At 43.2% G+C, this 23,380-nt stretch overlaps 1 protein-coding gene across 1 annotated transcript in view; it reads left to right on the top strand.

The window, feature by feature from the left end:
- Positions 1-6,399: 6,399 nt before the first annotated feature.
- FSCN3 (fascin actin-bundling protein 3) overlaps positions 6,400-23,380 on the top strand; it is a 219,211-nt gene continuing 202,230 nt past the window's right edge. Inside the window, exon 1 of the mRNA XM_086937456.1 lies at positions 6,400-6,573. Coding sequence (XP_086793582.1) covers positions 6,400-6,573 — 174 coding nt within the window. The remainder of the gene's footprint in view (positions 6,574-23,380) is intronic.

The raw sequence follows: 23,380 nt of genomic DNA, 5'->3' as shown, positions 1-23,380 counted from the left end.
CACGACCGAACCACCGCCCCCCACCACCACCCTCCGCGCCTGGACTCCGATCAGCACCGAAGACACCGTCCGCACGATGAACTCCATCCACTCCGGATCTCCGACCGACCCCTGCCCTCACCATGTCTTCAACAAGGCCGACGCTATCATCGCACCCCCCTGCGGGACATCATCAACACCTCCTTCGACACTGCTACCTTCCCGGAGAGCTGGAAGCACGCCGAACTCAGCGCTCTTCTCAAGAAGCCATCGACTAACCCCACCAACCTCAAAAACTACCGCCCCATCTCGCTGCTCCCGTTTCCTGCAAAAGTCATCGAGAAGACCGTCAACAAGCAGCTGGCCGCCTTCCTCGAGACGAACGGATCCCTCGACCCCTCGCAGTCTGGCTTCCGGGCCAACCACAGCACCGAGACCGCCCTGATCACAGTCACCGATGACATCCGAGCGCTGCTCGACAACGGAGAAACAGCGGCCCTCATCCTCCTCGACCTCTCCGCGGCCCTCCACACTGTCTGCCATCGTACCCTAGTACAACGCCTCAGCAACGTCGGAGTCCAGGAGAAGGCACTGGAGTGGATCATCTCCTTCCTCGCCGGAAGGACACAGAGTCCGCCTCCCTCCGTTCAGATCTGAAGCCACCGAAGTCATCTGCGGCGTCCCTCAAGGCTCCTCGCTCAGTCCATCCCTCTTCAACATCTACATGAGCCCCCTCGCAGACATCGCACGCCAGCACAACCTCAACATCATCTCCTACGCCGACGACACCCAGCTGATCCTCTCCCTTACCAACGACCCCGCCACCGCCAGAGCCAACCTTCACGAAGGGATGAAAGAGGTAGCCGAATGGATGAAGAACAGCCGCCTGAAACTGAACTCAGATAAGACGGAAGTCCTCATCCTGGGATCCTCACCCGCCGCTTGGGACGACTCCTGGTGGCCCCCCGCCCTAGGCAGCGCACCGAAACCAACAGACCACGCACGCAACCTGGGCTTCATCCTGGACTCCCCCCTCTCCATGACCAGACAAGTCAACTCCGTCTCCTCGTCGTGCTTCAACATCCTGCGCATGCTACATAAGATCTTCCGGTGGATCCCCATCGAGACCAGGAAGACGGTCACCCAGGCCCTCGTCACCAGCCGTCTGGACTACGGCAACACCCTCTCCGCCGGAACCACCGCCAAACTCCAGAAGAGACTCCAGCGGATCCAGAACGCCTCAGCACGACTCATCCTGGACATCCCCCGTCGCAGCCACATCTCCGGACACCTGAGAGATCTGCACTGGCTCCCGGTCAACAAGAGAATCACCTTCCGTCTCCTCACCCACGCACACAAAGCCCTACACAGCCAATGCCCAGGATACCTCAACAGCCGCCTCAACTTATACGCTCCCAAACGCCAGCTTCGATCGACCAGCCACGCCCTCGCCGCCGTCCCCCGCATCCGTAGAGCCATCACAGGGGGACGGTCCGTCTCCTACCTCGCCGCCAAGACATGGAACTCCCCACCCACCTCCGCCTGACCCAGGACCACCTCGCCTTCAGGAAGCAACTCAAGACCTGGCTGTTCGAGCAGTAGCAGATCCCCCTCCTCCAGCGCCTTGAGACCCTCTGGGTAAGTAGTGCGCTATATAAATGCGATGATTGATTGATTGATTGATTGATTGATTGGTGTGAAATAGCCTAGTGTGGCCGGAGCTGGCCTGGGGCGCTCGGAAATGCCTAGGGCCAAACCGCACTTCTTAGAGGTGCAAAAAAAAAAATCAAAAATCAAAGAAAGGGCTCAATAGCGCGGAGAGTAGCCGGCACTTACTGATCTCAGGCAGCTGCCTGATCGCTCGCTGCCAGCCTCTAAAAAAAAAAAAAAGGAATTTGTAAGAAAGTAACACACACACTGCTGCACTGCAGAAAGGTGAACGTGACACATGTGTTGATCGAAGTCAAGGGGCTTAGAGGCAAGCATACACAGCCCTCTGGGGAACTTGTACTGTTGTTAGCTTTACAAGCAGGGCATAGATCGTGCAATGCGGAGATTAGCGGAATGCCAAATGGGTATATAATGAGAATCCCATAACTAAGCAGTTAACATATCAGGCGATGCACCTCATGAAGAATAATCCGACCGGAAGTTGCTAGCGGAGAGGATGCAATTTTATTGGGTCGTGCCAAATAAGGAGAAAGAAATTCACCGGAGCTATAACTGCCGGTCCAACCTGGGGACTGCAGAGCACGGTATTCTTAGTTCACGCTTTTGGAAAAATAATGCATCTATTGAATTTTGGAGCCGGGAGATGCGCAAGTTGAAAGAAGTGGTTTCCCATGAGGTTACACATTCTCTGAGCGCAGTGCAGCAAAACATATTTTGAAATGTTTTTGTTTAAAGTTTGTATTTCCTGGCGAGACAGATCAGTGTTGCCCCTCATTTAAATGGCCTGTTGCTAACTGTGGAAAGGTTTTCAAAACCAGCATGCGCAACGACCCTCAGTGCGAGGTCACTGTGCATCCCCGATGGGAGGGATAAAAAAAAAAAAGGCTTATTGTTGGTATGTGTAATCCGTGCCCGAGTAAGAAGGGAGCTTCAGATTTCCCATTTGTAAAGGGAATAGGGTTTGCACTGCACGGGGATGAAGCACAAGTCAGGTCATGAAGTTCTGAACACTGGCCTCGTAGACATATCTCCGTTAGTAGGTGTGCTTTTTTATAGAGGTGGGGCCTACAAAGGCAGTCGTATAAATATGACTTCATTGATAAAAAGGAACGGCACGTTAAAAATTAAAATAAATCTATAATATCTTGCATATCTATATGAGGTTTAACGCATTTGTTCCAAACACCCATATAATATAATATAATATAATATGAATAACCCAGTCTCAGTGAGTCTGGAAGGTTCCCGGAGTTTTTGACACATTCACGTGTATTAATGTCACAAGTGCTGATGACTTTTGCGCAAATGAGTATGCAGTTGTTAAGCGTCTTCAAAACAGACAGCAAGGAAAGATGGCTAACAATAGTGCAGATGTAGGCTGGAAAAGCCCTGCTCAAAAACGTCCTTCCAACTGTGACATAAATATCGTTTTCTGAAAACGTGCATTGCAATTAGTAGCCGTGCATTAATAGTTTTATTGCTCCTTGTCATATTTGGCGCCACCTCGTGATAGGTGACCCGTGCGAGTCTTCCTTTTAAGCCCTACGGTTGTGTAATTTGCTCGATAATTAGAAGAAATGCTCGCTTAGGAATGATAAATAGGCAAGTCGAGTGTTTGGCATCCGTTTCAGCGCAGACGGACAGGAGAATAGATTGCGAGGAAAGCAGCACCCAGGCTACTGAGGTGATGACGGAGCTAAGCTTGTGGCAGATAAAACGGTATGCGATGATGAATGTTTGAGAGGCCACCCCGGGTTTACTCCTTCTGACGTTGGATGAGACTACACCACGCAGAAAGCAGAGCTCACCGAAGCTTGAATGCTCACTGCGGATAGGCTTTTGAGGAAATTGAATCAAGCATGTTAATGTTTCTGTAAATAACACACAGGTGGAAGCTGTTTCTAGAAGTTTTATCTCTGCAATATTTTCCTTACCGTATTGCTTGATGAGAGAAGTGACTATGTTCCCTTGGAATGTTCTGCCAGTTGGGGAAGTTCTTTTTGGTGTTTGTAAAGCTGCGCAGAAGGGCAACCCGTGAAGCTGTTCGTTCCAAATGTATGGTTGGCCAAACAAATCATTGTAGTTGAGTCCCTAGGGATCAAACTAGGGTGATGATCTTCTCTGTAATTGGTAAGCCGTTCACACTTTCAGATTGGTGTGGATATGTTGGAGAAAATTTTGTGAAAGAATTTTAGGCGGAAAGGGAACAAGTTCTGCAGGACACGTTTGCATTGTTCTGCCAGATGTAGGGAGGGGGTGGGCAGGCTGATTAGCTGCGGAGCGGATCTCTTTGAAGTAGCTCACGGCCTTGAGGCCGTGAAAATTAAAGCAATTAGGGGGGAGGTGGGAGGGAGGCTGATAGGCAGAAGGCTCAGGTCAGATTATAGGGAGGGGGTGGGCTGCCTGCAACTCGAGCGACCATATGGAGAGGGAGGGAGAAGCTTGTGTGAGGGAGACTGGGCTGCCTTAGATGATCGAATGCAAGCTCGTGCACGAGGAGCTTGTGGTCACGTGATTCACGTGAACTGTTTGAAATCCTCATCATAAAAAGTCAGTTTTGTGGTTTGGTCGCATTAGGTCTCTCTGCGAGACCTAAAAAATGGAAATCAAATGTTGATCGCTAACTGGATCATAGAAATGCTAATCTATGATTGGGAAATTGAATTTCAAATTGAAAGACAAAAAGGACTCTTCTGGTCTGATGTGGGGACATTATTTAAAATTATATGCATTAACTAAAATCTGATTACTACTGTCTGGATATGATAATTTGCTTTGCTTGCTGGTAATTGCTTTATATTATTTTGTTGTGTATATCAACTCTTTGTTATGGGTTAGATACCCCCCACCCTGCAATGTATACCTACGTCCCTCAGAGAGGCGAAAGAGGCGAGTGAGCCCAGCTAGATGCTCGTATGTTTCATATTCGACATTAGCTAATCTCTTTGTCGTGGTCTATATAATTGCTTTAGTAAGACACCTCTGCATTTTATATATGAGAAATATTCTTGTTGCTTACAAAATGCGGCTACTCATGAAATATAGGGGTCCTCCACTAATTGTGCTCAGCAACAGACACTAGAAACCCTTCCAGTGTAATAGTGTTAGAAAAATTAAACAAGTAATGAGCACTCTTTAGGAATATTTATTGAGAATTACGGAAATGTGATTCATTTGTTTTTACATTGTGAAATAGTTTCCGTATAGTCCTAAACAACAGAGCTTCTTACATCTTATATCAGATCAGTACCGCAGTTCATCCAATGTGTCCAGTATCTACAATAGGAAAAGGTGTTTTTTCATTTATTGGTGAATACTTAATTGTAGGCAACAGCCTTTGTAGGCAAGAGTGTGTTTCACAGTGTAGTACTCCTCTTTCTCATGGCTGCAAATTTCATCAAGGAAAATGAATGAAAAAGGAATATTCATGACCTCCACTGAATAGACTCCCAACTTATACAAAAGTACTATTCTTAATAGAATGTAACATTCATCTCGAGTATTTAATTGATCAAAAAATCACCCCATCACAGACATTAGATAAACCAAAGTGCATACAGTATACTGACCTAGACTCTTTAACAAGACAAATACCTCTTAATTCGCCATTGCATTCACAAGCATGTTTCTTTGGATCAGCTATTTCATAATCAATCACGTATGAAGTATTTTTTTATATATATTTGTGTTTCTAACCTTTTGATGGGGCTTTTCTTGCATATATTTATTATGATATGAATTCTCAGCATGTCCTTTTATACCTGCAACTTTCTTCAGGCACACCTCTTCCCCCCCATTGTTTCTCCTCTGGTCTTAAGAAATAAGTTGTACATGTCTTGAGTCTGCACCTGTAATTCATAAATAACAATTTAAATTTACATTACAATGTGCACCTCTTAGGGGGTGATGTTGTTTCAGCAACAAGTACAGGATTCGCTCTCTTAAGGGCGTTGTGCAGTTTTGCCCAGGAATAATAGTAGAGACACAATACAACAAGGAAATGCAGACACCCAGATTGCAACTACAGGACCTTTCCTACCTAATTAGTTTCACTTTGCTATAAAGTCAAGTGTATTTTCAGTTTTGTATTTATCTATTTCAGATCTGCCATCACTCGAGGACTCCAATTGGGCATGATTGGAAAACAGATATTGTTTAACTTCACTATTAGTAGTAAGATCTGTTCTGGCATCCATTCACAGGTCAGATATGGAGTCAATCCGCTCACTGAAAGGAGCCTGTTTCAACTCACTTTGGTGTTTTTTAAAAGCCAGAAATGTATTTTAAATAATAAAAACGTCTGTAAAGAAAGAAGCTGTGTGCAGACTGTACCTCGTTTTCTTGTTTGCAGTCCTTTGTGTGCTTTCAGTTGTGATAGCTCCTTGCTACTCTTGAGCCACCCATCACTAACATCGCAGGCAGGCACTGGAGGAGAATGCCAGCCCCACTACTGCACACTGCTGAGGGGTTGGTTAGATGTTTCAACAGGCATGATGTCAGAAGCTTGGTGTCACAAAGCCTTGCACTATAATTTAGGCCATGAGCCTCCCACTGTATCTGGGCTGTGCTCCTCACATGGAATTTTTCATCCCCTGAGGTCGGATGGGCCTCACGGTCATCTTGGTGCTCTCCAGGTGGTTTTATGCGGAGACGGTCATCGTGTGGTTTATCAGGCTGAACTTTGCCTGAACCTGGAGGAACAATTTCTCTCAATGCCAAGCTAAAAGATCTCACTCTGCCTGCTGGGACATGTGCTCCAACAAAGAATCATGCCTGGAAACGCAATGCCACCCATCTGCTGCGGTAAAACCAACAGGAGTGTCCATGAAAGTTGGCTTAATCAACCGGTTGGGAAATTATCTGACGGTGGAATCGTATCAAAACTGTATCAACACCCTGGGAACTGAACTAGGAAGAAAGCAAGTACGTTTCATAGCATAGATACTCTTCATTGGGATAAAGCCGGCGTCACTCTGTGATGGAGGTGGTAGTAGTATTCAGTGCTTGAACAAGTAGAAGTACAGATGCAATATTCTGTAGGAAACTAGGAGTATATATCTACTGGAACCAGTTTTGAAAGGTCCATCAAGATGGGGCTAAATTATTTTCACAATAGATGTTTCAGTTTTCTTAGTATGCCTGTCATCTTCTTGAGCCAGGTAGGCTGCAGCATACGCTTAGGAATGTTCTTAATGGTCAACTCATTATTTTATGTTAATTTTGAAGTGCAGCACCATCTCCCAAAATATCACGTTTAGTCCTACTGAGATAAAACAGATTCCTACTGGTTGTAGCTTTGACAATCCCCAAGTAAGTAAAACACAGCAAACCCTTTTCAATCTCGTGATTGAGAAAATGATTTGAATATGCCTAAGTGCCCAATCTTTCCACTGTGCGAAGCATTTTACAAACCAGAGGAGTGAACGTAGTAAAAGTTCTGTGTCTTTTCCTTCTTTGGGCCTAGGTAAATGGGAAGTTGACTAAAACAGCAAAGGAAAAAGACTCAGACTACAATTTGATTTGCTGAAATCCGTAAATAAATCATTTGTTTGTTGTTCTTTAGGTAGGCTGCTTAACAATTAATGTAGTGTATGACATGAATTCAGTATTGGTTTAAGCAGTTAGGAAAATGTGGTAAACAATAAGGTTTTATAAATGTTTTGGGAATGCCCTCATTTTAATATATGTATTTTTATCAAGCTAGACTGCTCCATCACGTGTTTCACTGGATTAACTTGTTCACTCCCTCATCATCCCCTGATCCTTTCTCTCACCCAAACTGTACTCAACCAATAGTCCCTTTCAGCCTCCCAGAACCTACTAAACCCCTCACACTTAAGTCCCTATCACAGCCAACTCCGGCTCTGTCGTACCCTACACAGCTCAACCATTACATACACTGCTGACTCCTCCCTACTCTCTACCCAACCTGCAGGCCTGTTCTATTGGCATTGGCTCACTTGACATCTGATTGCCTCCTGACCAGGACAACAAGCCTTTCCCAGGCACTATCCTGTTTGAACTTTTCCTGATTTCTCGAGATGCCACTTCGCCCGGAGTTCCTCCTATACGTTGAAACAATGCAGAGCATTCTGGATCTCCATCACTTGACAAGCTGCTTCATATGGCCTTTCTTCTACAGTGGCGAAACATGCCTAGATACTAATTTCGTACGTTGCAGGCACCCTAACCTTATTCAGGCTTGCTACTTGAAATTCCATTTCGTTTTGGTATACCCACAAGCCTGCATCCTTTCAGACATCGGATCACAAAGCCAAACGAGTTGGCAAAAGTGAATTTCTTTCCATGTCCTGATAATCTCAGAACGTGATGCTTAAAAGTCATGAGAGACAATATCCTTTCACTTTGGATCCCTGGCGTGTGAACTCAGAAGAGAGACACATAGTTGACCATGGAAAGATGTGAGTCCACTTTGTGATGTCAATGTAGAGGTATTATGATGTCACATGCCATAGAATGCACGGCCAGTGCCACAAACATGGAGTAAGTGGTCATGCGGTACTCATATAAGACCTATATATTGAGTTAAAAAAAATGTATTCATTAATTGAGTTTCAGATTTGACACAGATAGGTTACCTTTCAACCTCTGCAGAGAAATTCGAAACAAGATATAAATGGATCATCCATAAAGGAGTGACAAACAATAGGTCAGTGGTCCATGCTGTGTTGGTTTAAGACCTTCTGGGGGTTGTAAAAAGGGCAGTCCTGGTTTGTTGACAGTACACCCCATTTGTACCTCTTTGTGTTCAATGCCTGTTTGAATAGAGTGCTTTCTATTGCTTGAGAAAGAGCTGATAATGAGTTGCGGATCCTGGACTTCGATGAAGCCATTCTAGCAAAGGGCGCTTTTCATCCCTGATTATCTGTTAATGTGTTTGCTCAATTTCAGTGTGCTTGGTGGGTTTCTGAGGCTGTTAAATCAAGCTTTTTGACAACAGCAGACAACAACAGACAATGAATGATGCAGATTCTAGAGACCAGTTGCCACTGGTGAAGAAGAGTTTACACTTGATTGTCTATACCGTGGGACACGTGTACGACTTATGTGTGAGCTTGATGTGATTCTATCTATTCATTCAGAATAACATAGACCCGCTTTTGTGCTCTTTCAGGTTATTGTAAGACTATCCTGTATCAGTTTCCAAAGAGCAGAATTATTTTCAGAAACATTGTCTTGGAAGTTCTCACCCCTAGGTACTATATGTTCTCTTTCTTACAGATGCTAGGCAGCGTCTGGTGGCTAGTTGAATATAAAGACATTGTATGGTGTACAGTTGTGGCCTGGGGATGAGGGGCCTAAAACCTGGCATCCTTAAAGTCACCTCAACAGCACTCCCAATGGTGGGTGGATTGGGAATGGTGCAAATTTAAATTTTATAAGGCAAAGCAACATCTAAAAAATGCAGTCAATTAGGAGAGAACAGACTCAATAAGTGAGTTCCAGGGGGTATTTAGAAGGAAAGAAAATTAGAAAGATTCATTAAAAAAATTCAAAAGGTACAAAACAGAGATTGCAAAGTGCAGATGCATAAAGTCTTTGCCACGAAGGCTCTTGGTAATAGGGCAATACATAATCATAGGCAGAATCAATAAATATTGTAAGCCCCAGAAAAATCAAGAAGAAATCGGACAGCATCCCCAGTAGCATCAGAGAGTCTCTCAAAAGTTCTGGCTCACCCCCAAATTTGAGGGCTTATGCAGGAAATCTCATAGAATAGAATGAAAACTGCAGATAGTGTGAGCAAACATACATTTCCGGCAAATCAGAGCACAGAAGTAATAAGTCATATTGTCTTACCAACTAAGCCCTATCCTACTACATGAATATTGATTCAACCAGAGGAGGCTGACATTATCAGGAGATTGCAGAACAAACTAGTTAAAAAACAACAGTGAACTACTGTCAATGAATACAATACAGAGTGCAGGGGAAAGGAATCTTGAACAGTTGTAGCATTACTGAGCCCATGTTATAAAGTCTTTTTGAGAACAGCAAGAACGACATTCAGAAATAAACAAACATCACTTCCATTAATACATGAGGCAACACTGAATGTGCAGGGTGGCACATCCATTTTTAACAACACGACGATGAGGACTAGCTGAGGTCCAGTACTTTAAAAGATCATACCAACGTTGTTTCTAAAGCAGTAGCATCATATAGGTGTTTACATGTAAATTAAAGTGCAAATCCATATTCTGCACATTGTCAATAATGCATAATATTAATGCACAAAAACTCATACACAGTACTCTGCAGTAGGAATCCTTTGGCCCATTCCGACCATGGAAACCCTCTTCATTCAGTCTTGTTGAGGACAAGACGTTCTCAGAAGCTTGCCTGAGAAGGTCTGAGATCTGAGTGGTATGTATGTACGGCTGGAATTATTTTCTGTTGTGTTTCTCACTGTCTTTAAGAGATGTCATGTAGCCAAATTAAAAATTTATATCAAAACCCACATTGCTTCAAAAATATCAATTAAAATAGCTTATTGTCAAATAAAAAGGAAATTAAAAGCACCTTTCTTGAAACACCTTCAAGAACCTTTGAGCAAATAATTCTCTCTTTATATACACCAAAAAGGTTTGCCTTTTGGTGCATCCTGCCAAAACCATTGCTGCTCGCTCAAATAATGCAACCAATGTATTCTTGAAACTTCTCACATTGAATATGCCACAGCTCCCTTAGGGTTGTGTGATGTTACTACGATTTCTGTTCCAACGCATGCCTTTTCCACGCATGCTTTACAACGCGAATGCCACTGCCACGAATATGCTTTACAACGAAAATGCCTTTACCACTCATACCTTTACAACGTTTTTCGTTGTATAACTATGCATGATAATGGCATTTTCATTGTAAATGCTTTTTTCGATCCCTGCCCCAATTCCTTATATGTTCCCTATAATCATTTAAACTTAGCATATTTAAAAAAAATACTCAGTTTTTCATGGACGGACTTCTCTTTTTTCAAAGTTAAGTTGTCCTTTTTCTATTTTTGTGAAAAGGCAGTACGTAGACGCACACACGTTATTACGTCGTTAGGGAGGCTTATTTCAGGAAGGACAAGAGGCACAGATGATAGTCTTTATGGTAAGAGTTTTATTTCTTTTTTTAAACTCACTCTTTTTTTTGGAGGGGGGAACCCCCCGCAACCCTTCCCAGCCCCGTTTTTTAATCCTACTTTTACCACACATTCCTTTACTATGTATTTTGTAGTAAAGGAATGCGTGGTAAAGGCTTTACGTGGTAACCACGCATGCGTTGTAAAGCATGCATGGTTAAGTATAGCGTGGAAATGGCCGCATTGTATTGGCTGTTTCCCCTCCCTTAACATTCATTGTACATTAGCAATTCAAGGTTTTGATGCTGAATAACGTATGCCATGGTGCACACGTGCAAATTGAATAACACTGGCGAACAGTATGTAACGGGGAGCGCTGCACAGTGGTTGTACAACATTACAACTCATGCTTTTACCACGCATGCCTTTACCACACATTTTTTACAACACATGCCTTTACCACACATATGTCTTTGCCACGCATGCCTTTGCCATGCAGGAAAGTATAAATAAGGTAATTGGTAAGTCCAGATGTGGGTCCCATGCTCACTGTGTCAAATGGCTTATGAGCCTATAAATAGGGCGAAACCGGTCCTGGCTGATTTGCATGTGGCTGGGTCCAAACTGAGGTGGCATGGTGAGCAAACGAACAATGGGTGATTAGAAAAATTGCAAGCATTCCTCCCATCACCTTTTCTGTTTCATTGCCTTTTGCATGATTTTTATCCACCAACAAAATAGAATACTCTTGCACTCTCCCAGATTCAGTTTGTCAATAAAGATTTATTTCAAGGCCATTGCCATCGCCATTGCCATCTCCCACCACACCTACGCGTTTTGACAGGCAGGTCTTGGTCACAGTGTTAAACAATAATCCTATTTCCATTTCCTACTTTCATACCAAAAAAAACCATTAGCACATTATGATAACAAAACACAAAGAAGGGTGGATTTGCTATAGAATGATATGCACATCAATTGCCGTCCTCTTAACCGTATCCACTTCAAGCACATTATGATGCATCATGGGTATGGTAGTTTGTGTAGTTTGGTAAACAAAAACAATATATACTGTAATATAAGGAATATACCATTTCATTCATGCATATATGCCATCATAAGTACCTATGAATTTTTACATCAACAATTGTTAAAGATTGTGACCCAGGTTGCCTGTTACCAGCAGGATAGTCCTGTAAGGCAGACATTATTGAGTGACTATTTTGCGATGTTGCGCAAATTGTTCAATTACTGGCACAGTGTCCATTTATGAACGTCCTTGGACTTTTCACCCTTAGCGGTCTTGTCATTCAGAGACTTCGTGCCCTTGTTTAATTATAGTACATATATGCTTCGACGGTCATTCTTTGTCATGTATGTCCTTGGTGATTATTTCCTTCTACTTCTTATATTATTGATTTTTTGATTTTCTATTGATTATTGTCTCTCATTCACATCATGGATTGTTATGCACTATTTTCCTTCTTACGATCCTACTTTATTACAACCATTCAAAGTTGTGTCTTTTCTTCTTTTACCGACCCTTGTTTTTTTACAGATATATGTACAGTTCCTCATCCCCATTCAAACCCATCGGGATTTTGTTCCTGAATCTGATGATTAGCCTTGATTCCAGGTGTCTCAACATGAGGGTTCTGTTCCCACCTCTTTCATTGATCGGTATGGTCGCCAGGCCAGTATAAGATGCATCCAGCCATGTCTTGTTTTCATGCGTGGTCATATGTTTTGTTGTGGCATACATCTGATCTTTGTTTTGTATGGCACATATATGTTCAAGCATACTTTTACTTAATGGACAGATCGTACTCCCAATGTACCTTTTACCACAATGGCACTCCAGCAGGTAGACCACATGAGTGGTTTTGCATGTTATGATGTCATTGATACTGAATATATTTCCTTGTGGGTCCTTGATTGATTTCATTGTTCTTCCAATTTTACAGGCCTTGCATTGGCTGCATTTCTTGAATCCTTTTTGCATGTCTTGCTTCCACGTGTTGGGTTGTTTTATTTGAAAGTGGCTTCTAACCAACTTGTCAGACATTGATGGTGCCTTCCTGTATGTTAATTGTGGATGTTTTCCTAGTTCTTTTCCAATATCTGGATCTTTAGTTAGAATGCTCCAATACTTATTTAGAGTTTTGCGTACTTTGTAACTCTCTTTTCTATAAGTTAATACCACTCTGGACCTTACTTCACTTCAGGGCAGTCTTCTTTGCGGGGGTGGGAGGGAGTGGATCACTGCTTCACTTTGTCCTCCCCTCATTAGGCTCACTTCGCTGCCCCCGTTGTCCCGCAGTCAGGGCTCATCTTAAGCCCGATGTCTGCTCAGTCATCTCTCCCCTCGTGGCAGTCTGTAGTGGCAGTCTGTGGCGGCAGCCGGTGTCTCAGCAGTCCGGCCTGGCACGCATTTTCCTCTGCTATCACGGGCATCACATCGCCGGAAATCTGATCAGCAGGCTCTACCTATGCGGGGTGGGCTATCCTACCACACCGTCACCCTGGGTCTCTTCATCCGCCCCGCGGGCAGTCTGGCGATTTCACCAGCAGCTGGGGGTGCCCTGGACATGGGCAGCAGCACACCTTCACACCACCTTCCCAAGCAGCAGCTACACATGCGGCCAACTTCCGCCCTTCGTCGCCAGTGTTAGGTTCTGGGCCCCAGGCCCGCATAGTGTAGAAAGGACGACATGGACACAGGATCATGGGACTGTGAACTAGCCCAGAGCACGTGCACTCCGGCTCTTTTATTTTGCGGGGTCACCTGACTGGTGACGCCCGTGTTGGATGGGTGAGGGGGGGTGTGTGTGGGCCAGCTCTCGGGGAGTGGCTGGCAGAAACACTAGACTGTGTCCAGCAGGACACAACACTCAGGAGAAGCTGATGAAGCTGATCGTAGGGTAGAGATCGGAAGTGGCGGGAGGCCCCCTAACTGGGGGGGCTCCAGTGGATCTCTGAGAGTTGTCAGACGGAACCGAACCTGAGAGGGCAGAGAGCTGCTCCCTTAATTGGTGGCCCCAGTGAATGAAGTGAAGTCAGGAAGATTCTGGTTTATCTGGCCTGGTGAATAGCGGAAGAAAGATAAACATTCAGGGAAGCGGAGGTCCCTGGGATTACAAAGGGCCGTCCCCAGAGGCCCTCGCAACAGAATAGCCTGGACAAATACACCTTGAAGATGTCCGAAACCAGGCCACTGGCCTACAGGGCGGAGGCACAACCACTAGGTAATAGGGGGACACCTGAGACGATAGACGTTGAGCAATAGGGGAAAGTCAAAGTATCAAGAACACGGTCTACCTATCTATTTCAAAGAACGCGATTAAGTCATTGAAAATACCACTCCAGCTAAACCATGTACTCAAAGTAAGGAAAATGAGGCAGTATTTAAACAAACATTTTATTTTTGTTTTGCTTTTGTTCACAAACCTCACTTTAGTGTATAAATCATGTCTTTACATCATAAAATATATACGAAAAATAACACTGGTCCTCAATGGTGAAAATTCCCATGGACTACCTTTCATACAAAACATTCATACACTCACATAACCCATTCAGACTGTGAAGACACACTTAACATTCATCAAACAATATACTAGGATATGATACAAGGTCCCTATACAAATGCAACATAGAAACAGACTTTTTTTGCACTTTCATAAAGCAATAGAGTTGCTTATAGGCGATCCACAACTTATAAAGATTTACATCAAGGGTCACAATGTCTCTTTGAATGAATAAAGGGAAGAAATTGATAAAATCAGCAAAATTAGTTATACATAAGTCAAACAATGAGGTGCATGTGTAAGGAACAAGAGATTTTTTTCAATCAAACACGCCGACACGTGTTTCGGTGTCACCACCCCCAATGTCGGGGTGTCACCTTTTTAGGGCGTAACAATAAATTTGTGTCAGAAGTCCATGGGACCTGGCGAGGAAAGGAAGACCCAAACAGGATATATTTGTGTACTCGAAAGATACAAGCAAAATGATTGAAATGATCAATGGATCTGCACAGGAACGATAAATAGGAACAACCAATAGTGAAACGTTTTGAGGATGGCAGCAGGTGTATGCGAATTGGGGCGCCCATCCACTAGGTGGCGTCATCAACCTGGGAGTGGACGGGTATCTGCCATCAGGGCTGAAAATCTGCGTTTAGTCAAGGCTGTTCCATGGATATCCGCAGAATGCTTTTAAGTCACTTTAAAGCGTTCTACGGGTATCCACGGATCGCGGTATTTGCAGACCGTTTCTCTGAAATCTGTCATCCTGGACTCCCGGAGCATTCGATCGGGATTTGTATACTGTTTTTGTCACTGGGCCGCTAACTGATGGTCTGCTAATTAAAGACACTGGAAGATAAGCCGTTTCGAACTAGGAGAAGGCTCCACGTTGCACTTAAAATTTCTGGCATTTGAATAGCCTGGACAAATGCAGATTTTTCAACCTGATGGGTGATACCCGTCCACTCACCACAATTTTCTGTAATCTAATACAGGATAAGGTTAAACAGACATTTTAGTTCTGCAATTTAGTGCCCAGAAAGGTGGACTGTTGATGTGATCTCATTTAGAGAAATATCTAACTCAGGGTGAAATAATTAATTTCCTATTGCAGTCTGTTGCAGAATAAAGGAATTGGTGTTATTTCAATGTATACAATGTAAAAAAAAACTTTTTTTAAAAAAAGAACGTGGCAAAATTGCTAGCCAATCCCACTTCTTCCTGGCCAACAGGATGCAACATTTTCCTTAGTACTCCGCACCTTTATCCTCCATAGTGCAATACCTCACCTTCCCTCCTGCCTGCCAGCATTCTCTGGCAGCACAGACTACTCCCCTTCCTCTGTCAAAGACAGCATGCACAAGCTTCCCTCCTTCATCTGTTCCTGGGCGTCAGACCATGAAATGGTCAGGATTAGTTGTGCTGATATTGTATTGTATTGTATTGTAATTGCATTTATATAGCGCTTACTACCCCTGACGAGGCGTCAAAGCGCTTTTTCGGCGAGTAGCACGCTACTCCGGGACCCATAGAGGATTAGTGTTGAATTAGTATAGTGAAACATGCAAGTACATTTTAAGTGGTGGATAGGTTAGTCAGTTATTTGGATTTGGAATGATAGCAGAAAGATAGAGGAGGAAAAAGGTTTATATAGCGCTTGTTGACGCACGCTATTCAGAAAGCCCATAAAGGATTAGTGGTTATTTAATATGGTGCAATATGAAGTAATTTCAGTGGTGGATATTTAGTCAGTTATTTGGAGAGAGAAGGATAGCAGAGGGATAAAAGGGGAAGAAAGGTTTGCTTTGATATAGCATTGTTACCCCTAATGGGTGTTGAAGCGCTTTTCTGGAGAGTAGCACGCCACTCTGGAACCCATAAAGGATTAGTGTTGAAAATTCATATAGTAAAATATGAAGTAATTTGAGTAGTGGATATGTTATTCAGTTATTTGGGTAGAGAAGGCTAGGTGGCAGGATAGAAGAGGGAAAAAGGTTTGTATTTATATAGCGCTTGCTACCCATGATGGGGGTTTGAAGCGCAAGTAGCACACTACTCTGGAGCCCATCAGGATTAGTGTTGAATTAGTATGGTGAAACATGAGAGTAATTTTAGTGGTGGATATGTTAGTCAGTTATTTGGATTGAGAAGGGTTGGGGAGGGGTAGAAAAGGAACCCTGATGGGGTGTTGAGACTCTTTTTTGGCGAGTAAGATTAGCCTAGATGTTACACCATCAACACTGGTGCTCATGCCAAGCGCATCCCCCTTTGTACTTACACAGTGCACCAGTATACATGATGGAAAAGAGGTTGATGCCAATAGAGACTCCGTCTCGTCTTACAAAGTCCATTAGATAGGCTCTTCGGATAAGGTTGTCTATCAGAATATCACTGACAAAAACAGCGACCTGTCAAAATATGGACTACCAGAATCTTGTTTAAGTTGGCATACATTGTATTGTATTGTATTGCATTGTTATTGCATTTATATAGCGCTTACTACCCCTGACGAGGCTTCGAAGAGCTTTTTCGGCGAGTAGCACGCTAATCCGGGACTCATAGAGGATTAATGTTGAATTAGTATAGTGAAACATGGAAGTACATTTTAAGTGGTGCGTAGGTTAGTCAGTTAATTGGATATGGAATGATAGTAGAAGGATAGAGGAGGACAAAGGTTTGTATTTATCTAGTGCCTGTTGACGCACACTATTCAGGAAGCCTACAAAGGATTAGTGGTGAATTAATATGGTGAAATATGAAGCAATTTCAGTGGTGGATATTAGTCAGTTATTTGGAGTGAGAAGGTTAGCGGAGGGATAAAGGGGGAAGAAAGATTTGCATTCATATACCACTTGTTACCCCTGATGGGTGTTGAAGCGCTTTTCTGGCGAGTAGCACGCCACACCGGAGCCCATAAAGGATTACGGTTGAAAATTCGTATAGTAAAAAAGAATATGAAGTAATCTGAGTAGTGGATATGTTATTCAGTTATTTGGGTAGTATATTAGTATAGTTTAATATGGAATTTGAGAAGTGAACATGTTAGTCTGTTAATTTCGATTGAAAAGGATAGCGGAGGGATAAAAGAGTGAAGTATTTTTTTTATTTTTTTTTATTTTTAGGTCATAGCAGTAGGAGGAGGCTTTTGGGTGAATAAAAAGGAGTTTTGGAAGGGAGGACCCAGAGGGAAGAGTTTTGAAAGGTTTGTTTTAGGGTATCGGTATAGTAAAAGAGGTGTCGGATGATGCAAGGAGGTGTAGAGTAGGAGAGAGTCTAGAAAGGGTTATTTTGGCGTTCATAGTAGTGGTATGGGGGTTGGGATAAATGAGAGAGTAGATGTAGAAGATATATTGATAGATGTATGGGATGAGAGATAGGGTAGTGCATTGGAAGGAGTAGTAGAAGAAGTTTGAGATGAGTCAGAAGGTTGGGCTAGAAGATATATTGAGTGAAGTATAGGCTGAGAAATAGGGTAGTGCATTGGAAATGCTTAATTAGAAGAAAGTGATAAATATATAGATCCATAATTACATTGAAAGTATATAGATACATAAAGGAGATAAGTATATGTAGATTAAAGATATTGATATAGGCACACGAGGAGAAATAGGGTAGTGCATTGGATATGCTTTTTCCGGAGAAAAGTAACAAACACTCAGATCCAAGTACATGGAAGGTACTTAGATGCACAATGGAAATATGTACATGTAGACCAAAGATGATTATTTATTAATTTATTTATTTTATTTTTTCTCTCAACAACATAATTATTTTACATGTTTATACAAAGTAATACACAAAGATAGGTACATATCTATAGTGAAAACAAATGCTTGTATACAGAGGGATATGCTGTAAATTTCTGTTTGAGTATGGTGATTATGTGGGGAAGAGCCAAATCTTGAGTAGTTTTCTGAAGATAAGGTGGTTGTCGGTGGACCATATGTTGGGGGGTAAAGAGTTCCATAGTTTGGCTGCTTGAACAGAGAAGGATGTGCCACCCATGTTTTTTTTCTTGTATTGTGGGATTTTGAGGCGAGATGCTCCTTTAGAGCGGAGGATCCTTGGTTGAATGTGTTTGGTGATTTTGTTCCTGATGAAGAGTGGCCCCATTCTATGTATTGCTTTGTGGGTGATACAAAGCAGCTTGAACGTAGATCTTCTGGCAACCGGTAACCTTTGCAGGGCTTTCAAGGCAGGGGAGATGTGGTCTCGCGGTTTGATATGCAAGAGTAGTCTGGTAGCCGAGTTCTGAATCCGTTGTAGTCTTTTCATGGTTCTTAAAGGTGATCCGTGATAGAGGCTATTGGCGTAGTCGAGTTTGGACAGAACAAGGGAGATGGTAGCTTGGACCTTGTGTGGAAATCCCAAATGAGGGAAAATTCTTTGCAGCGTTTTTATAGTAGCAAAGCTTGATCTTGCTAGTTTATCCACTTGGGCATTCATCGACAGCTTGGAGTCCATGATCATTCTGAGGTTTCTTACGTCCTTCGATACTTTAGGCAGGGATCCCAGTTCATCAGGCTAGTGGGTTGTAATGTTTTCAATCGCCACACGTAAGTATTTCAGTTTTTGAAGCATTCAATTTGAGATGGCTCCAAGTCATCCAGTGATCCAAGGCTCTGAGACCGCTGATAATTGGTGATTTTCCAATGTCTTTGGGGCATTCCAGTTGAAGGAGTATTTGCGTGTCATCTGCATAGTTATAGCACGTAAGGTGAAATTTATTGATCAGCACTGGTAATGACTTCATGTAGATGTTGAAAAGCATGGGTAAACTGATAGAACCTTGAGGGACCCCTGCTTTTGTGGACTATGGTTTAGACGAGAAAGGTGGGGTATGGATGACATTAGTTCTGTTTCGAAGGTAGGACGCGATCCAGTCTAGAGCAGTTCCCTCCATGCCGGCTTCATAGAGTCTTTGTTTCTACAGCTAGAGTTGTTTTTCAGCGGTCAGGAATTATATACTGTGAAAGGGTGAACTTGTAGCTACTACAGTGTTCTTTTTTTCTGGCCTAGGACTGTGCATATCGCTCTCTGAGGACCGCAGGATCAAGAAATGCAGATTTATCAGCAAAACCCTGCTGGCGAGACTCAAGGTTTTTGAAGGAAGACGTTGCACCTTTTCTCGCTCCTTATGGCCGGTATTGCACTCTCAGTCAGCGAATAAACCTCAATGAGAAAAACCTGCTTATGTACCATGTAATTTCCATGTTGCTGTTGTGAAAGCCTCCCCTCCCCCCAGGGAGGGATGTATGACGATACAACGCATGCTATTACAACGCATGCCATTACAACACATTTTTTACAACGCATATGCAGTTACAACGCAATATTTTTCAACAAAATATATTACTACGCAATTTATATATATAAAGCATTAAAAGTGCCATCACATCGCAATGCAATACTACTCATATTACTGCTACGCACTATTTATTATTAAAAAATATTTGTAAAATAACTCCTGGCACTGGATGCAGGGACATTAGGGGTTTTGGGTGGGTAAGTTTATTAACATGTGTAGAGAAATTGATCACACAAAATAATAAAACGGTACTCCTTTTTAAAATGAATGCTCTGGTATTAATTTTATTACTCGAGTATTTACTGAGTACTAATATATTGTTTAATTTTTATTATTATTTTCACGATTGATGAAATTTGAAACAATCAAAAACATTCTTATTTTCTGAAAATATCTTGAAGAAACATATCTTGAAGAAACATAATTAAAAAGGTAGACTATCGAATCGAATTGAAGCATAGCACCATATGTTGACCTAGGGTAAAAAAAAAGTCCTACTACTGTTTCAACGACATGAAATACGTCAACCACGAAACAAAATGGAGGTCAAAACAAACACAAACCATTGAAACCGGCATTTTCAGAAACGAAAATTAAATTATATATTTTTCCACAGGATATTATCAAGTAAAAAATTAGAAACACAATAGTTATTTTCTATAAAATTATGGTGATACCCTAGAAAAGGTATAAATAGAACCTGTCTACCATTTTGAAAACAATGGTCAACTGACTACTAGTGAAAGCAGACGCTGTTAAAGCCAAATCTTTCTCAGTGACAGAAAAACTCACTTCGAAACCAGATTACAGCCTCAGATAACCAAAAAGTTAGTATAATAAATTGATAATGAATATGTAGTGAACTAATTAAAAAAAAACTGAATTTTAAATATGTTTAATCCAAACGATAAATATCTAAAGACAAGATAATTCTTTAAGCAATTCCAGTCCAAAAATTCATTCATCGAAATTGCACATTACTTTTTGTAGGTGAGTTGAATTTCTCAAAAAAAGATTTCCTTCAAATAACAAGCACAATATAAACATAGAATTTTTTATAATTTTTGTTTTAATTACTCAAACAGAACTGAAGAAAAAAGAAACTCTTACTTTTAACAAGAAGGAAAATACATTTTATAAAAAAAGTTAACATTTTCTACTAATTATTCGTAATATAATCTGTCTTTTTTTAAAATGTATATGTTTTCTTATGGTAATGGCTTGCATTTTTTTTTAAATGATTGTTCCAGTACCACATGTTTGAAACAGTATTGTAAATAATATTCCCTTTTTAATCCAATTTTTTTCAATATCATTTGCAAGGTAAAAAAGTTATGTATATGTGATTTTATTCCTTTTTGGTACATATCTCTCTCTTTTTGAAAAGTTGTCAGTTTATGAAGAGAAGGTAAATAATGAAACTTGTAATGAATTAAATTATGAACATTACTGCATTATTTCTATAAAATCCCAATTTGATTGTACATTTGATAATTTAGATAATTTATGTTTGTTTCATTAATTCATTATTCTTTTTTTTTTTTTTTAAATTTTTGAAAACCTTTATTGATACCAGAACACACAGCTATTCAGCCTGACATCCCGGAGGCAAGGCAGCAGGAATAAAGGAGAAAAATAGTGTCAAACAGTTGAGGCATATACATCGAAGGTTAATTTTATAATAGAAATACAACAACAGGCGCCCGTGGGCGCGGAAGTGGCAGTGTAAAACGTGACGCTGTGTGTCGGGGAGGGGTAGGGAATAAGGCAGGGAAACACTTATTAAAAGGAAATTGCAGAATGGGAAGGAGGCAGGAGGGGGAAGGTATCAGGAGAGTAATTTACATTAGTGCTCAGCTGGCGTCACAGGTTAGGGAAAGGCGATATCATGTTGATCAATTGGCTCAGGCGGTAAACACACATCCCCCCGATATTCGTTCCATGCTCCCCAAATTTTCGTCCAAGTCCGAGGTTTCCCCCTGGCCACATAGACTGTCTTTTCCCTAAACATGCACCAGTCCATGTTGGCCTTCCACTGTACCAATAGGGGGGCCTCGGCCGCACCCCATCTCTGGGCTATGTCCCTCTTTGCCACCATGTTCCCAAGGGTGACCCACCTAGTCTGTGCAACGTTGTGGTCGGAAGGCTCCCATACATTCAAGAGGCATCGCCGGGCCTCCGCCTGGGAGGCCACGCCAGTAACCTCCTCCATAACGCGGTGGACCCTTCTCCAGTAGGAGGCGATCACCGGGCATTCCCAGAGGATATGTAGGAAAGTGGCAGGAGCTCCACAGCCCCTGCGGCAGAGACCGTCAGGTGAGAAACCCATACGCATCAATCGGGGCCCCGTCACATACACCCGGTGCAAGACCTTAAACTGTACGAGGCGAAGACGGGAAGAAATGGCAACCTCCTTAGGAGAGGAAACCGCACCCTGCCAATCCTCGTCTAATTCAAGGCCATCTGCCACCCACTGGTCTCTCAGGCTAAGGAGGAGGTCCGTACGTGTATTGATCAACTTCTTATACGAGAGTGAAATCGCACTGTCTGGCATATGCCCATCCAGGATCCTATCTTCCAGTGGGGAACTTTCGGGGATGACGCCGTCCGGCGGAGAGGCCGAAAGCAGCGCATGTCGCAGCTGCGCATAGCGGAAGAACTCCGTCGCGCCCAGCTGGTACTCAGCTTGCAACTGGGGGAAGGTCTTAATCAAACCCCTGGAGAGCATGTCATCAACCCTGCTGATGCCAATGAGGTCCCACCTATCAAAACCCTTGGTGTGCCAGAGTCTACCCAGGATGTCGGAATCAAAGAGGGGAGTGAACCTCGTGAGTCTGCCCTGCCATCCTTGTGCCTTAGTAACCGCTTTCCAGGTGCGGACCGCCGTGCGGGTGGGGCCCGTTAACTTACGGTCAAAAGACTTGGAATATAGGGCCCGGTAGTAATTACCGTCGCCCACCAGCCACCTATCCATGGCATATCCAGGGCTCACCACTGGGCCATAAAACCCATGGTTTAGGGCAGCCAGCTGCGAAGACCAGTAATAACGGCGCACGTCGGGGAGGGCAATGCCCCCATCATACCAGGGGAGCGTGAGTTTGTGGAGAGCGACACGAGGGCGACCCTCCCAAAGGAGGTTACGGAGTAGGCCTTCAAGCTCACGGAAGTAGCGGGCTGGGACAGGGTCTTGTGCGTTTTGAAGTGCGTACAGGAATCTGGGCAGGGCCATCATCTTGAAAAGAGCGGCGCGGCCAAGAAGGGAGATTGGCAAGTGACGCCAGCTGTCGACGTCACGTCGCAACCTCTGCAGAGGAGGGAGCAGGTTGTTGTCATACCTGAGCTTGGCATTACCAGAGATGTAAATGCCCAGGTATTTGAAACCGCGTGAAGCAATCTGAATACCGCAGCCCCTAGGGAGACGTGGAGTATCCCCCTTGAGGACGTAGAGGGAGGACTTGGCCCAGTTAATAACTAGGCCAGAGTACCGCCCAAAAAGTTTGATGACATCACAGGCTACGATAAGGGATCTGCCAGGTGAGGACAGGTACAGCATGATATCGTCAGCATACAAGGAGACCCTGTCCTCAAAACCAGGGGCCCATGTAATGCCTCTCAAGTCAGGATGTGAACGCAACAATGCCGCCAGGGGTTCAAGGGCCAAGGCAAACAATAGAGGGGACAGGGGGCAACCCTGTCTGGTGCCGCGACGTAGGGGGAACGGCGCCGAAAGGCGGCCATTGACTGTGACATTGGCCATCGGGTCCGCATACAGGAGCTTCACCCAGCTCACAAAGACAGGGCCAAACC

Source organism: Lissotriton vulgaris, chromosome 1_1, assembly GCF_964263255.1.
Source record: "Lissotriton vulgaris chromosome 1_1, aLisVul1.2, whole genome shotgun sequence".
Lineage (NCBI taxonomy): Eukaryota > Metazoa > Chordata > Amphibia > Caudata > Salamandridae > Lissotriton > Lissotriton vulgaris.
The sequence above is the reverse complement of the archived record's forward strand: the minus strand, read 5'-3'. Positions and strand labels throughout refer to the sequence as shown.